General features: G+C 37.2%; 1 protein-coding gene across 1 annotated transcript in view; it reads right to left on the bottom strand.

Annotated features, from left to right (window-relative positions):
* The window catches only part of THSD7A (thrombospondin type 1 domain containing 7A), a 214,159-nt gene that overhangs the window by 43,016 nt on the left and 157,927 nt on the right, over positions 1-13,216 (bottom strand). Inside the window, exon 13 of the mRNA XM_072851481.1 lies at positions 2,680-2,874. Coding sequence (XP_072707582.1) covers positions 2,680-2,874 — 195 coding nt within the window. The remainder of the gene's footprint in view (positions 1-2,679; positions 2,875-13,216) is intronic.

Here is a 13,216-nt window from a genome sequence, read left to right as displayed (position 1 = left end):
AAAATGCTTGTTACGTAGATACTACTGTAAATTAATATTCTGTAGTATTTTCCTTGCTGTTCAAAACAAGGCACTGGACACAACTTTGCAGCACCCGTAGTGCTTGTATTTACTACTGCCTTCATTTAGAAAAGAAAAAAGGTACCTGAAGAAAAGTTCATCTTTCTTTTGACAGCACAACTTAATACCAAAAATACACTTCTGCTCCTCCTCCTCATTTTCACCATAAATAATTATGAATTCACTCCAAGTCAGCTTTACATGTTAGTGTGAGTAGCACATTGCCACAGGGAATACACCACAGCACATATCACAGTCTTAGCAAGTTTGAAAGGGTAACTTAACTCAGGACAGGGAAGTATCTCAAAGTGTTAATAGTGTGGCAAGAGAATCTATGCTTTCTTGCTTTGTTTTTAAAATAAAAAAAATTGTTAGTCAGGGGTTTTTTTTTCCCTTGTGGAAGCAAACCTGGCATAAAGTTCACTGGAGTTATCAGACAGCCACAGTGAGCCTTCTTGAAGATCATGAATTATTCATCGTCCACAGGTCTTCTGATTTACAGGGGGATGGAGTGGGGGATAGGGTTTGGATCCTATCACATTCTTTCTGAGGCTGCTAATGGGCACCCCCCTTAGCTAGCTTTCCTCCACCACAGAAAATACAGACTAATTGGCAAATAGTGCTGTGACAGAGGCCAAGTTTCACTCTTGAGGTTTGCTATAATTTAGAAGCAGAGCATGTGTTTCTCTCTTCATTTCATGCAGAAGAAATAATAATAATAATAATAAATGATTCAAAAGAAATTTAAGAAAAAAATGTTTCAAAGTGGAAGGGTGTCCATCACATGGAACAAGGAAAAGTTTGTTGCAAGGGGTTGGACATAATTGGAAAAACTTTTTATTCTGTTAATTAAAACAAAAAGAGGTTTCAAGGGACACAAAGTAAGAGCATTCTCAGTTGTGTCAAGAAATAAGGCAGAAAATTAAGCAAAATATTGGCTCATGTGGTGATCTGAGCTGCTGGATGAAGACAATGGAAGAACGGAGAACGCAAAGAACTTGGAGAGCAAACATTCAGCCAGGGAAAGGACTGGCTTAATCATAAATCTGACATTCAAGACTGCAGCTAAGAAGTTCAAAAGAGGTAAACCAAAGCTTAAGGCTGAAAATGATGATCTATAGCAAGAGGCTGAAAAGCACTCAGCTGCCGTAGTAATTCTAATGCACCAAAACATGACCTGAGAGGGAAGTCCTGGTGTAGTCAAGACTAGCAGTAGGAAGAGGAATGCAAGTGCGTTAACATCTGATCCTGTTAAGGGGAGATGATTGTTGATTGGTCTATTAAAATCCACTTTCACTAGATTTTCTATTAAAAGTTTTTTATTGGAAGCTCCAAGGTAATTTCAACAAGATTTTTTTTCTCAATTACAGTTCAGTGTAAAAAAAAACCAAAAACAACCCCAAAAAACCGGACCCAATTCAATCTGGTGAGAATTCAATCTGGTTAGACAGTGCTGGCAAGATACAACTTGTGCACAGAATCATGGTTGCCGAGGAATCAAAACAAATTGCAGACCTGCTCCCTAAACTCTTAGCTGAGAAAACACACATAAATCAACAAAATGCAAATAATTAATAGGGTCTGTGGCCACTCTGGTTTTCACTATCAGTTTTCCAAATCTAGTTTCTTGTCTTAGTAGAATTAAACTTGTTTAACCTTATTTGGAACTGAAAGGGATTTGAGAATGACATGAAGAGAAGAGATTTCCTACCCCAGGACTTCTCCAAGCTCTTCACACTACCTAAATCATGTTGAAGACCCCAAGGTCTTTGGCTTTTTACACCATTAAGCAAATCAGTTAGTGTTTGTGAGTTACATGCTTTTCAACATTCACTAAATTGTCCAACGTTTGCCTGAAAACTATCAGTAAAATAAGGTTTAAGGAAAAAAAAAAAAGCTTTTGAAAAAATATTCTCATATTTTAAGCTGTAACTCAGAGAAATTGCTTGAGAGTGTAACCTCAAAGGTCTGTCTCTTATATTTGTTAAATGCTTAGCACAAATAGATAATCTCAAGGACATAATTCTGTACAAATGATAAACCAGCAACCTTCCTGACCTCTTTATGCACAGAATCAGGCTGCAGAATCAGGGTTTGGAATAAACATGATATGAAAACCTTTTAAATAGCAATCAATTGTAGCCCTTTTGGTGAAAAGATAACACAGGGCTCAACAAAAATGCAGGTAAAGATTTTTTTATTTTATTTCCTCGTACTGGATCAGATTTTTGGTTAATTATGCTGCTTTACATTTTTCACCTCTCTGGAACTACAGACAATGCTGACTTGCCTGTCAGGAAAAGAAAGGGTCTGCTTTGCAGTTTACTGTGTGCGCTCCATTTAGAAGAAACCCTGGCCTTCTGTGTTCTCCCGTCTGCCCTCTAGCCACTTCCCTGTGATCAAGAGTCTGAGACGTATGGCAGGAGTTTGTTCTCCTTAGGGGTTATTTTTTTGTTCCACCAACAGCATATAGAGCATGACAGTGACATTGGCTCTGCTTTCTGCCACGATGACAAACTTTCCTCGCTTGTCATAAGGGAACCTCAGAACAATGCAGGTTTTAATCAAAATAGTAGCAATAATTAATAGAAGATGCATTATTTTTCTGGTTACTCTTACCAACAAGAGTGCGTTTTCTTGTCCTGACTCCTCCACAGTCCCCATTACAGGAAGAAAACTTTGACCAGTTCGTAAACTGACAGTCATCTTGGCAGGGAATCTGGCACGTCTGTGTTAAGGATGGTAACGGGCCAGAGTATTTAAGGCACTCACTGATGTCAGCCTGTCCTCCGTCTTGTCTGCGACAAGTAATTGCTGGAAGCAAAAAGGGATGGAGTTTAATTCAGCAGTTTTTTCATGAATGTCTCTATTCAATTTAGTAAGTCTACAACATTCTACCACAAAATCACACTGAAAGCCTAGAATAGCTACGCAACAACCTAATATTCACTATCAGTTATATCTTAAATTAATACATTTGACATTTCTGACTTTTTTGAGATTCTGTTTAAATTTCTATTTATCAGGACTTACCAGGAAAAAAAAAAAAATCTTACAGACAACTGTAAATATTATAAAGGTTGCACCATGTTATCCACACCTGTTATACCACTTTTCACATTATCATTTTTCCTACAGATATAGCCTATAACTCAGACATTAAAAACCTTGCAATGCCATTTTAAGTAGCTGAATATTGTATAACCTATAAAGCTGTATCAGCAGCATATGTTTTAGAAAAAGGGACAGACACAAAATTTAGAAACATATTTGAGTTCTGGATACCACTTAACCACCCACAACAGTATTGCTCCGTGATGTTCTTTAGCAATTTTTAGTCTTGAAAAAGGGTTGAAGGACAAAGCATGTTTGCGAGGGATGGAGTACCCACTAATAGGGCTACAATGTTTTATAATAGGATAGACATATCCTGAGTAAAAGCTTCTTACTTAAAAGAAAAAAAATAGTTTCTTAAGAAAACTTCAGGTGGCACAAAAGGAAGAAGTTGGAACATAACAATTTACAAAGAATAAGGCTGTTTCCTTAATACAGCATTTAACAATGCTCTATTATTGTTCCTCATGGATAATTTTAATTTTTTTTAACATGGTTGCTTATCTATTATTCTAACCTAAACCTCAGTAAATCTAATTTTATTTCCTTGCCCAGAACAACATAAAACTTATTATGCAGTAGCAAGATTGGAAGCTTCTAGTTGTTTACACAATAAAATTATATTTATGCTTGTTGGCATCTGACAGCACATAGTATATGCAGTATCTCATAATGACTGTGAAAGTAATTTGGGTCACCAATTGTTGCAGTAACATTGCATCCAAACACAATATATTATTCTGTATACCTATGAGGGAACATCATGTTTTATATTATACTCCATTCCATAATTTAAGCATAGCACTTCAATTGTATTGACAATAATTGTTTTATTGGTATGTGAATTGAAAAAAAATGTAAATTTTACTAACAGAACTATTATGGCATAATCAAGTTCAACTGTTGGAGAAAAATGCAGTTTGAATGCAAAGTTTCAAAACAGAACAGAAAACTGGCTATGAGTGACTACATCCTCCTGAAGGAAGAAGGAAGAATACTTGAGGAAACTTTTTCTTTTTTTAGGTTGTTGTAAGGTAATTATAAAGGTTTAGCGACCTATGATTTCTGAAAAAAGTTTTTTTGTCTGAAATTTAAACTAAATTTCTGCCTCATGATGACTGCTGGAAGCTGAACTTGATGACCCACATGGTCCATTTCATCATGTGCCTACTAAAACATATCCAAAGGTCCCAAGTGAATTGTTTTTGCCACACGTCTGTGGTAAAACACTGTGAAAGGGAAGGGGTTTTGTTTTTCCAGAGATGCTAAGCAAACAACTTCCCTGATCCTTGACTGCCCTTTGAAGCAGGGCTGCCAGCACTGTTTGTAATAGGCTCAGTACTGCATTAAGTTGTGCTTATTGGGGAACTGACCAGCTGTACATTGTCTAATACAATTATTCTGTCAAAGTCTATTATTATTGGTGTAATTTACATGAGGAAATCCTTTTTTCTTCAGATATAATTATAGTAATTCAATGAGCAAAACTGAATATCTGAAAATTGAAAATCCATACAACAAGTATTTTAATGATGTGTTAACTGTACCTACTGTAGGATTTCTAAAATTACACAAATATTTTGGAAAAAACACAAGTCAAACCAGTATCTTCCAATACAAGCCTAGGGTATGGTTTTGGATTCTTGTGAGATACTCTTCTCTGCTAATAACACACATCAGTTTCCTCGAGGTAAAAATACAGTTCAGACTAGTTTTACCATGTGGAAATTCACAGAGGTCAAACCTAAATCCTCTGTCTTGAGTTTGACCTTAGCATGTGCATGCATCAGCAAAACTAATTGCATTATCTTCACTGCATTCTCAGGGAAATATAGGCCACCATTTTTAGCAATGAAAACTATACCTAGCCAAGGGCTAAAAGACGGTCCAATGATTAACCCAATAACTTTTAATAACCTTCTTCAAAAGCTTAATATCCCTTTTAGATACTGCCTCTCCATCTAGTCCTTTGCTAGGCCATAAGCACTGTCCACTGAAGAATATACTGTCTTTCTAGCTAAATTGAGTTTTTCTAAAGCCAATATTCATTCCCTCATCTTTCTTGGTTATTAAACATTACTCCGTGGGCAGCTATCCACTCTGTCATAAATTTTTTCAGACTCATATTAGTGCATCTAATTTACATCAAGCACACCCAGGTGAGAAGCTCCCCTAAGGATTAACACCTTTGTTTTTTTTCCAGATTAACTGTCAGTTGTACTGTAGCAATCAAAGCAGGAAAACTCTTCATTCTTGAGACCTAAATATTTCACCTTAATAACAACACAAATTAGAGGACAGCTTGGCATACCAAATCAATTCCTGAATCTTAATTTTCGCAGTGTCTGTCCATAACAATTCATGTTACTTCTGGTTGACAAGATGAGGATGATTGGCTCTATATTCCATTTTCCTATTGTTATTCTACAGATTCAAGTATCAATTTGAAAGGTTTATACTCCTTGTGACTGTTGAAGAGTGGGTATTTTTCCATTAAAGTAGGGATTTTGACAACTGTATACATTCCATTAATACATTATTTTGGCCAGGTAAAAGTCTTACTTGACATCTGAAATGCTCTTACTGTTAGTGCAGTTACTTTTTCCACTCACAACCTAATTTGGGCAAACTCATCTCCTGCCTCTCTGATCAAACTCATGGTTCTTTAATTATATTCTGTAAAAGTCTCTGAGATCGATGATTAACTCACTATACAGAGAAGTGTCTTCAACTACTATAAAGCCATGCAGTGCCAGACTAATTATTTTGCCTATATAACCACGTTATATTTATTACAGCCATTAGCAGTAAGTGGAAAGAGCATGGTTCTTCTATTACTGAATTGAGCCCAAGTAATTGTTAAATGAAAACATAAAACAGGAGTACTGCTAACAGAAAAATCAAATTTAACATGGAAACCATTCACTTACAAAACTGTTTTGGTATTTAACAATTATTATCTCCCAGAAGAAAGGTGTGAAATAAATGGCAGCCTAAATTTTCTAGGCAAGGGACTTCGATGTAATTAAAACTTTATCTGATAGCATTGTTTCCACCAAGCCACAGGGGACTACAGGATAATATATTTGTTGTTGGCATAACGAAACACTAAGACTGTATTTTAACAGGTCTTGTTATGTGTGGGTTTATATAAAAACCTTGCCAGTGTTACCATCATTAGTATACTTCACTAAGATTTCACTGAGATGTGAGATTCAGTGACCCTTACACCTAAAAATTAAAGTATTTTATAAATGAACTTGCTCTATGCCCTTTGTTTTACAATACGCTTGTGATACCATTTTTTCAATTGTTAAGTATTTTCAACAACAAAAATATTCTATTTCATTTCTAGAAAGGCACGCATTATTTCAGCACACTAACTTTTCTTACAACTACTATCAATGCTGCCTAGGCTATGATTTCATCTATGTTTATTTCTTTTTCTGTGGGACACGGCAGACTAGACACTGCATGATGAAAAGTTTCTGTCACAAAGTACCTTAATCAGGAGCACGCGCCAATAATATTGTGAAAATACAAGCCTGAGCATTCTTTATGTGCCAAAGAAAATAACAATGTGTTTCTGGCGAATAATGTTGTCTGGAGCTTTTGGCTCTTGTTTTGCCAATAAAAATTTAATTTCTCATGTAAATACTGCTCTTGAGCACTGTTGTCCAAATTTTTACTTGAGTACAACACCTGAAGCTGCTGGTTGTCCTTTGCAGTGACTAAAATATGAACCAGGCAATAGGGCACTCTCATCTGTTAAGTTTTGATGATGTTAAGGAGCTTATAGCTCCATGAAAGAGCAGCACTCCTTCATGATTTTGTCTCCTTTCTTGTGCTTTCAATGAGGGCGTGAAACTCCCCAAGAGCAAATCCCGCCGCCCCCAGAAGCGATGCCAGAGAGGGAGGCTGCCGTCCCTGCTTAGCTGCAGTGAGAGGAAAGCGCTTTTGACCACCAGTTCTGCCTCCAAGCCTCCCCGTGGCTCAAACAAGCCTGCAAGGCCTCCTTGTGTGCTCACGGCCATCCTGGAAAGCTTCCTCCAATTCCCCTGCTCCACTGTCTTTCAAATAACTGTATATACACCCTGCGAACGAAGAATAGTGAGAGCTCGGGATCAGCTCTTTAATAATGGCCGATTCCCAGCGACATCAAGGACAGCTATTCAGATATTTTCTCTGACAGCCAGGTTACCTAAGCTTCTGCTTAAATTTTACAAATAACCTTCCTCTTGCTATTACAGAATATGCTGACAGATTTCACAATTTTCATCCCATTCCTCCTACAAAGCTCTGAGGAAGATTTATGGTGGCAAGGATTGCAGGCTGTGCATCCTTTTGCAAATCTCTTTTCGGTCACTGGGATAGCCCTTACCATGTGCATCCATACATATACATCATGATGTGATTAGACTATTGCAGTTTGAGCACTCGAGCTTCTCATCCGCTACATGTCCTCTTCACTAGCGTTGGGATGCAGTCCAACAAGCCCTACTTAAATCTGCAGAAGCTACTGTCAAAACAAGACATTTTAGTAAGTAAGTTTCCTAGGCTTTCCTATACAATTCAAAAGGGATTTGAACTGTATTTCTAAGTTCCTTCAGAAGTCACTGGAACTGAGGTTTACTGACAGAGGTTTTTTTAAGATATGAGCATAACATAACACATAACTGCCTGAGTTGTTCACAATTTCAAACTTCATACATTAATCTATCTCACTGAGCAGACCACTACTTTGAAGTTATCTATGTGCTAATAAATGTCAGCCTTAAGAATACAAAGTAGTATCTCTTAGCACACCTTAGCTGGAGCAGGTTCCTCTCACAGAGTTTTATAGCCCACCTCCCCATCAAATACTAGTAGTCTGGCTTTATCAAGCATTTACTTTCTTGTTCTAGTTTTTGTAAATTTTGGGGTATTTTGTAGTTGCCAACACTCTGTACCTCTCCCTCCTCAGTTTCAGGTGACTCATCAAGACATCTGGTCAATCTACTCTTGTCAGCTGAGAAACAGCTTATGAAAATAAACACAATATAAATGCTGTTGCAGTAAACTATGGCTTCTCTCTACATTTCCTGTTCCTGTTGGATAGGGTCAAAAGGAAGTTTCAAACTCCTTGCTGATGCACCCATAATATCCTCTCTTGAGGGTTTTGAACAAGAGACAGAAGACTTAAGTTACTGCAATTCTATAATACATTCCTGCCCTACTTATCCACTCTTAAAAGGCATTTTACCAGTGATACGACTGCAAATTTTCATTCATCATAGAAATTCAACACAATTGTCATGACTATCTGCCTTGTTCAAATAAGGTTTATGACTACAACAATGAATTTGCTGCTCAGGTATTAAATGCTATGTTACTATTCTTAGATTTAGATATAAATACCTGTCCATTATTTGCATGAATAATTAACAAACTTTTTTCTTTAAAAAATCTAAAAAAAAATCTGTTATTAAAACAAAAACAAAAACCCACCAAACCCTTTTATTCTCTTTCCTCTGCATTGACCCAAGTTCTAATTTTGTGACATGTTCATTTAAACTGACATGATTTGTAACAAAACCTTCATTATACAAGACAGCTAGAAACAGAGCGGTCTTTAACAGTGAATCACAATACTAAACTTTATGATTCACCCAAGTATCTTTTCTGCCAAGGAAGACCAATGTGATAAAAAAGCTAAAGAATGGAAATGTAAATAGTAAAGCTGTGATATAAAGCAAGGCATGCATATGCTTTAGTTACTCATAGATTCTTAAGATCAGACACCTAACCAGTCATTTTTAGCGATTTTTAACTTCTAGTTTTTCCTTCAGATTTATTTATCTTTCTAACTAAAATATGAACAGTGCAGACTATTTTGTTCAAAATAAACTGCTAACAAATGCATAGTCAGATGTGCCTTTTCCCTGGTGTACATTCCTTTTCTTTCTTATTTAACACATTTGCCGATATGTTACGTGTTACAGTGTCCGTAGGCAATCAGATCAGAAATAGGACAAACTAATAGCATTGGCAACATCCCCTTGCACTGAAAAGAGGAACTGAGAACTGTTCTCACATACAAGAATGCAATTACTTGCTCTACTGAGTATTGACACAAAATGAAAGGACAAACCACAGGAAACCAAAGGGCTGAGATTACTTCTATAAGATTATCGTTTCACTTTGTCATCAAAAGTAAATTACCACAAATAGATGAATGAATGTGTGATTTCTGCATTCATAAGCATCAGAAATTTGAGAGATAACTCTTTTTCAATTGAAAAAGAAATGCTGCTATGTCTACATTTTCACAGTATGGTAAACATTTGTACAGAAATCACCAACAAACAGTTAAATGATCTGTTCAAAATATCTTTATTCCAGTATCACATTATAAATGCAGTATCAGAATGGTATACCAAATGGATTTCATATTTCAGTGTTTAGTATTTCCTGATTTTTGGGTGGTTAAAAGGATTTGCACAGTAGTAGCAAGTATCTACATCACAAAATAATCTTTAAATAAATTATTTATAGTACAGAACTTTTAAGAACATATTGTCATGCAAAGTTTTCCATAGCCTGTAGAAACTTTATTTATTATGAGCCAAGTATGCAGGAGGGAGCCAAGAATTAGCAGGGAGAGGGGACAAACCCTCTTCCAGAGTCCTCCTTCAGAAACTGGTGAAATCTTTCTAATACTGTCCAGGGCAGAGCTCAGTCAGCCAGATGCTTGCTTTCAGGTCAGCCTCCCTTCAGTGAGTACCTTGCATGAAATCAACTCTTGTGCAGGGGACCAAACAAAATAATGTGCACCACTGAAAATTCACACATGGCTGTTTTCATGGCAGAATTTGAAATGTAAGAGAGGAAAGGGAATATGTTAATGCCCTGTGTAGGAGATAACCTATATAAAACAAATAAAACACACTATCCATGTTCAGAATGCAATTTTTTGAGGTGCGAGGTAAATAAAACTTCAACCAATAATCTCTAGAATTGCAGAAGTATGTTTTCCAAAGTGAAAGTTACTTTTGTACAAAAATTCAGCTGTTACTTCCAAGTCATATTCATTGTAAAGGTGTTCAAGAAAACAGAAAATATTTTACTTTTCTTAATCTGAAGAAAAGCTGTACTAGTTTATTTAGCTCATACAGAATGTCAGTTTACATTACTGAGCACAAAAGTAAAAGATATATTCAACACTTTGTCAGGTATTAAAACACTGAGACATGATACATAATATACCTGTTGTCCTGGTTTTGGTTGGGATAGAGTGAATTTTCCTCCTAGTAGCTGGTATAGTGCTGTGTTTTGGATTTAGCATGAGAATCATGTTGATAACACACTGATGTTTTAGTTGTTGCTGAGCAGTGCTTACACTGGTCAAGGACTTTTCAGCTTCCCATGCTCTGCCAGAGGCACAAGAAGCTGGGAGGGGGCACAGCCAGGACAGCTGACCCCAATTGGCCAAAGGGCTATTCCATACCATATGGCGTCATGCTCAGTATAGAAACTGGGGGAGTTGGCTGGGGGGCAGCAATTGCTGCTCGGGGACGGGCTGGGCATTGGTCCGTGGGTGGTGAGCGTTTGTATCACTTGGTTTTTTCCTGGGTTTTGTTCCTCTCTCACTCTCTTGTTTTTTTCCTTCTCATTACAATTTATTATTATTATTTTCCAATTATTAAACAGTCCTTATCTCAACCCACGAATTTTCTTACTTTTGCTCTTCCGATTCTCTCCCCTATCCCACCGGGGCGGGGGGAGGGTGAGCGAGCGGCTGTGTGGTACTCAATTGCCAACTGGGGCTAAACCACAGCACCTGTGTTCAAAACTTAGATTTTATGTTAATTTACATAATTTACATCAATGGGAAAAATATTGGGCCAAAAAAGGTTCTGCTTTTAATGCCTGTAACTTTCACCACTGCAACAGGCTAGACAATATTTAGATTCATATTTAGATACTTGGACTGAGGCATAAATAATCTTCGGTTATCCAACTTAAATAACTTTCTCCATGAGTTCTACAATAAAATTTATACATTGGATAGACTTAATAAAAGCAAAAGCAAACAAAAATCTCCCCTTTCTAACAGTTGTTCTCAGAAACATTTACAGAATTCTACCAAAACCACCTGCTTTCTTCAGGCTTAGCTGCTCCCAGGCTTCTTAATTAATGATTGCTTATCCTGCCACTTGACCACATTACACTAGAGAGCTACTTCCATTATACCTGCTTGTAGGAACAAGACTACTGCTTGAATACATCATCCTTTGCAAGATCAAACTCTGTGTAGTACCAGAGGGAAATTCTGCCAATCCATTTTACCAGACTTGAAAACTGTATGCCCAGTAATTCCAAAATAATGTATTACTTACTCTGCATGTGTGTGTACTGCACATGATTAAAATTACAGTTTAAAAAAAGGAAAGTCTCATGACGCATAAGAATAATAAAAAACAATTTGCATGCAGTACAGTTAGCTATCTTTCTTTATTGACTGACTTTGAGGCAAAGTCAAGAGATTTAGGTACTACCATGCAAGTACAGAAGACAACATTTTCTACTATCTGAACTCCTACTGTCAAAGACAGAAATCTTATTTTCTCAGTGTGTAATCTGAATGTATCCTCCAGAGCTGCTAGAAATAGACTGCATTAGTGATAGACATTTGAAAGAATTACCACAGCCAAAAGTCTTTTGTATTAGCAGGCAATACCTTCAGGTTTCATTTTGTGTTAAGCCCTAAATTGATCTCCTGTAACACTTTCTGAGGAAGTGGTAGGAGTTACTCGCTTAAGATTTACTCTATGACTTTTTAAAGTATACCATAACCTCCTCTAATACTGCAAGGAAGTTAATGACCAGAACATTTCACTTCTGCAGTTAGCAGTGTCCTTGCTCAGGAATTCCACAATCTGCTGAGCCAATATTGTTTTAATGGATAGGAGTTTGCACTCAGAAAAGATGAAAGAAAAAAACCTTCCTGGAATTCAGGGTTGATGTAGTTCAAAGCGATTCAATTACTGTAACACAGTAAGTAGGAACTACAATTATTTTCATACTGAATTTATTTAATGCACCTAAAAAAAGGTCTCCTGACTATACTTAACAGTGTCACACATACCCAGTTCTGTTAAATCCACAAAACTCTCTATGAAGACAGGTGACAGTAAAGCTGGATAGGGATGCTAAAATTATTTGTTATCAAATAGAAATGGTGGAAAAATGTCTGAATCACTGGGTTCAAAGGGTCAGTGGTTTTGAAGTCCAACCAGCAGCTGGTTAAGAGCGCTGCACCTCAGTGATTAATTCCAGGGCCAATTCTGTTTAGCATCTTTAACAACCTGTACAGAAAGCATCCTCAGCAAGTCTGGGGACAACACCAGTTTGAGAGGAGCAGCCAATACCTACCTGGAGGGTAGGGCTGCAATTCAGAGGACCGTTACAGCCTGGAGAAATGGGCTGACACTGAACTTTAACAGTATAAATGGAAAGTCCTGCATCTCTCATGCTCCCATTGCTCTCTACAAGTACCTAATTCGAGGCTGATACATAGTGAAAGTTCTCGGAGATACATAGTGAAAGGGTAAGGGGCCACAGACACAAACTGCAGCAAGGGAAATTTCAGCTTAGATATTAGGAAAAAAAACAATGCAGTGCTAGACTGGACAAGCACTGGAGCAAATGCCCAGAGAGGCTGTAGGTTCTGCATCCTGGGAGATACTCCAAACATGTTGAGACATGGCCCTGAGCAACCTGCTATAGTCTGGGTGGGATCTAACTTTGAAACTAGCCCTGCTCTGGGTGGAAGGTTGGACCAAGGGACCTCCGGAGCATCCTTCCAACTCAAAATTATTGTAGGGTTCTCCGATCATAAATTTTCAAACAAACACTTAGAGGGAGTAAAAGTCTTATATTCGGTCTAATGGATATACCATAAACATGTCTTCACATCCTTGCCACATGAAAAATGTCACATTTTCACAGGTGAATTTACACAACCTTTTTCACAAAAAGAAGCATGTAATGTCACCCATCC

This window comes from Ciconia boyciana, chromosome 2, assembly GCF_034638445.1.
Source record: "Ciconia boyciana chromosome 2, ASM3463844v1, whole genome shotgun sequence".
NCBI classification, from domain to species: domain Eukaryota; kingdom Metazoa; phylum Chordata; class Aves; order Ciconiiformes; family Ciconiidae; genus Ciconia; species Ciconia boyciana.
This window is presented reverse-complemented; position numbering and strand designations above follow the sequence as displayed.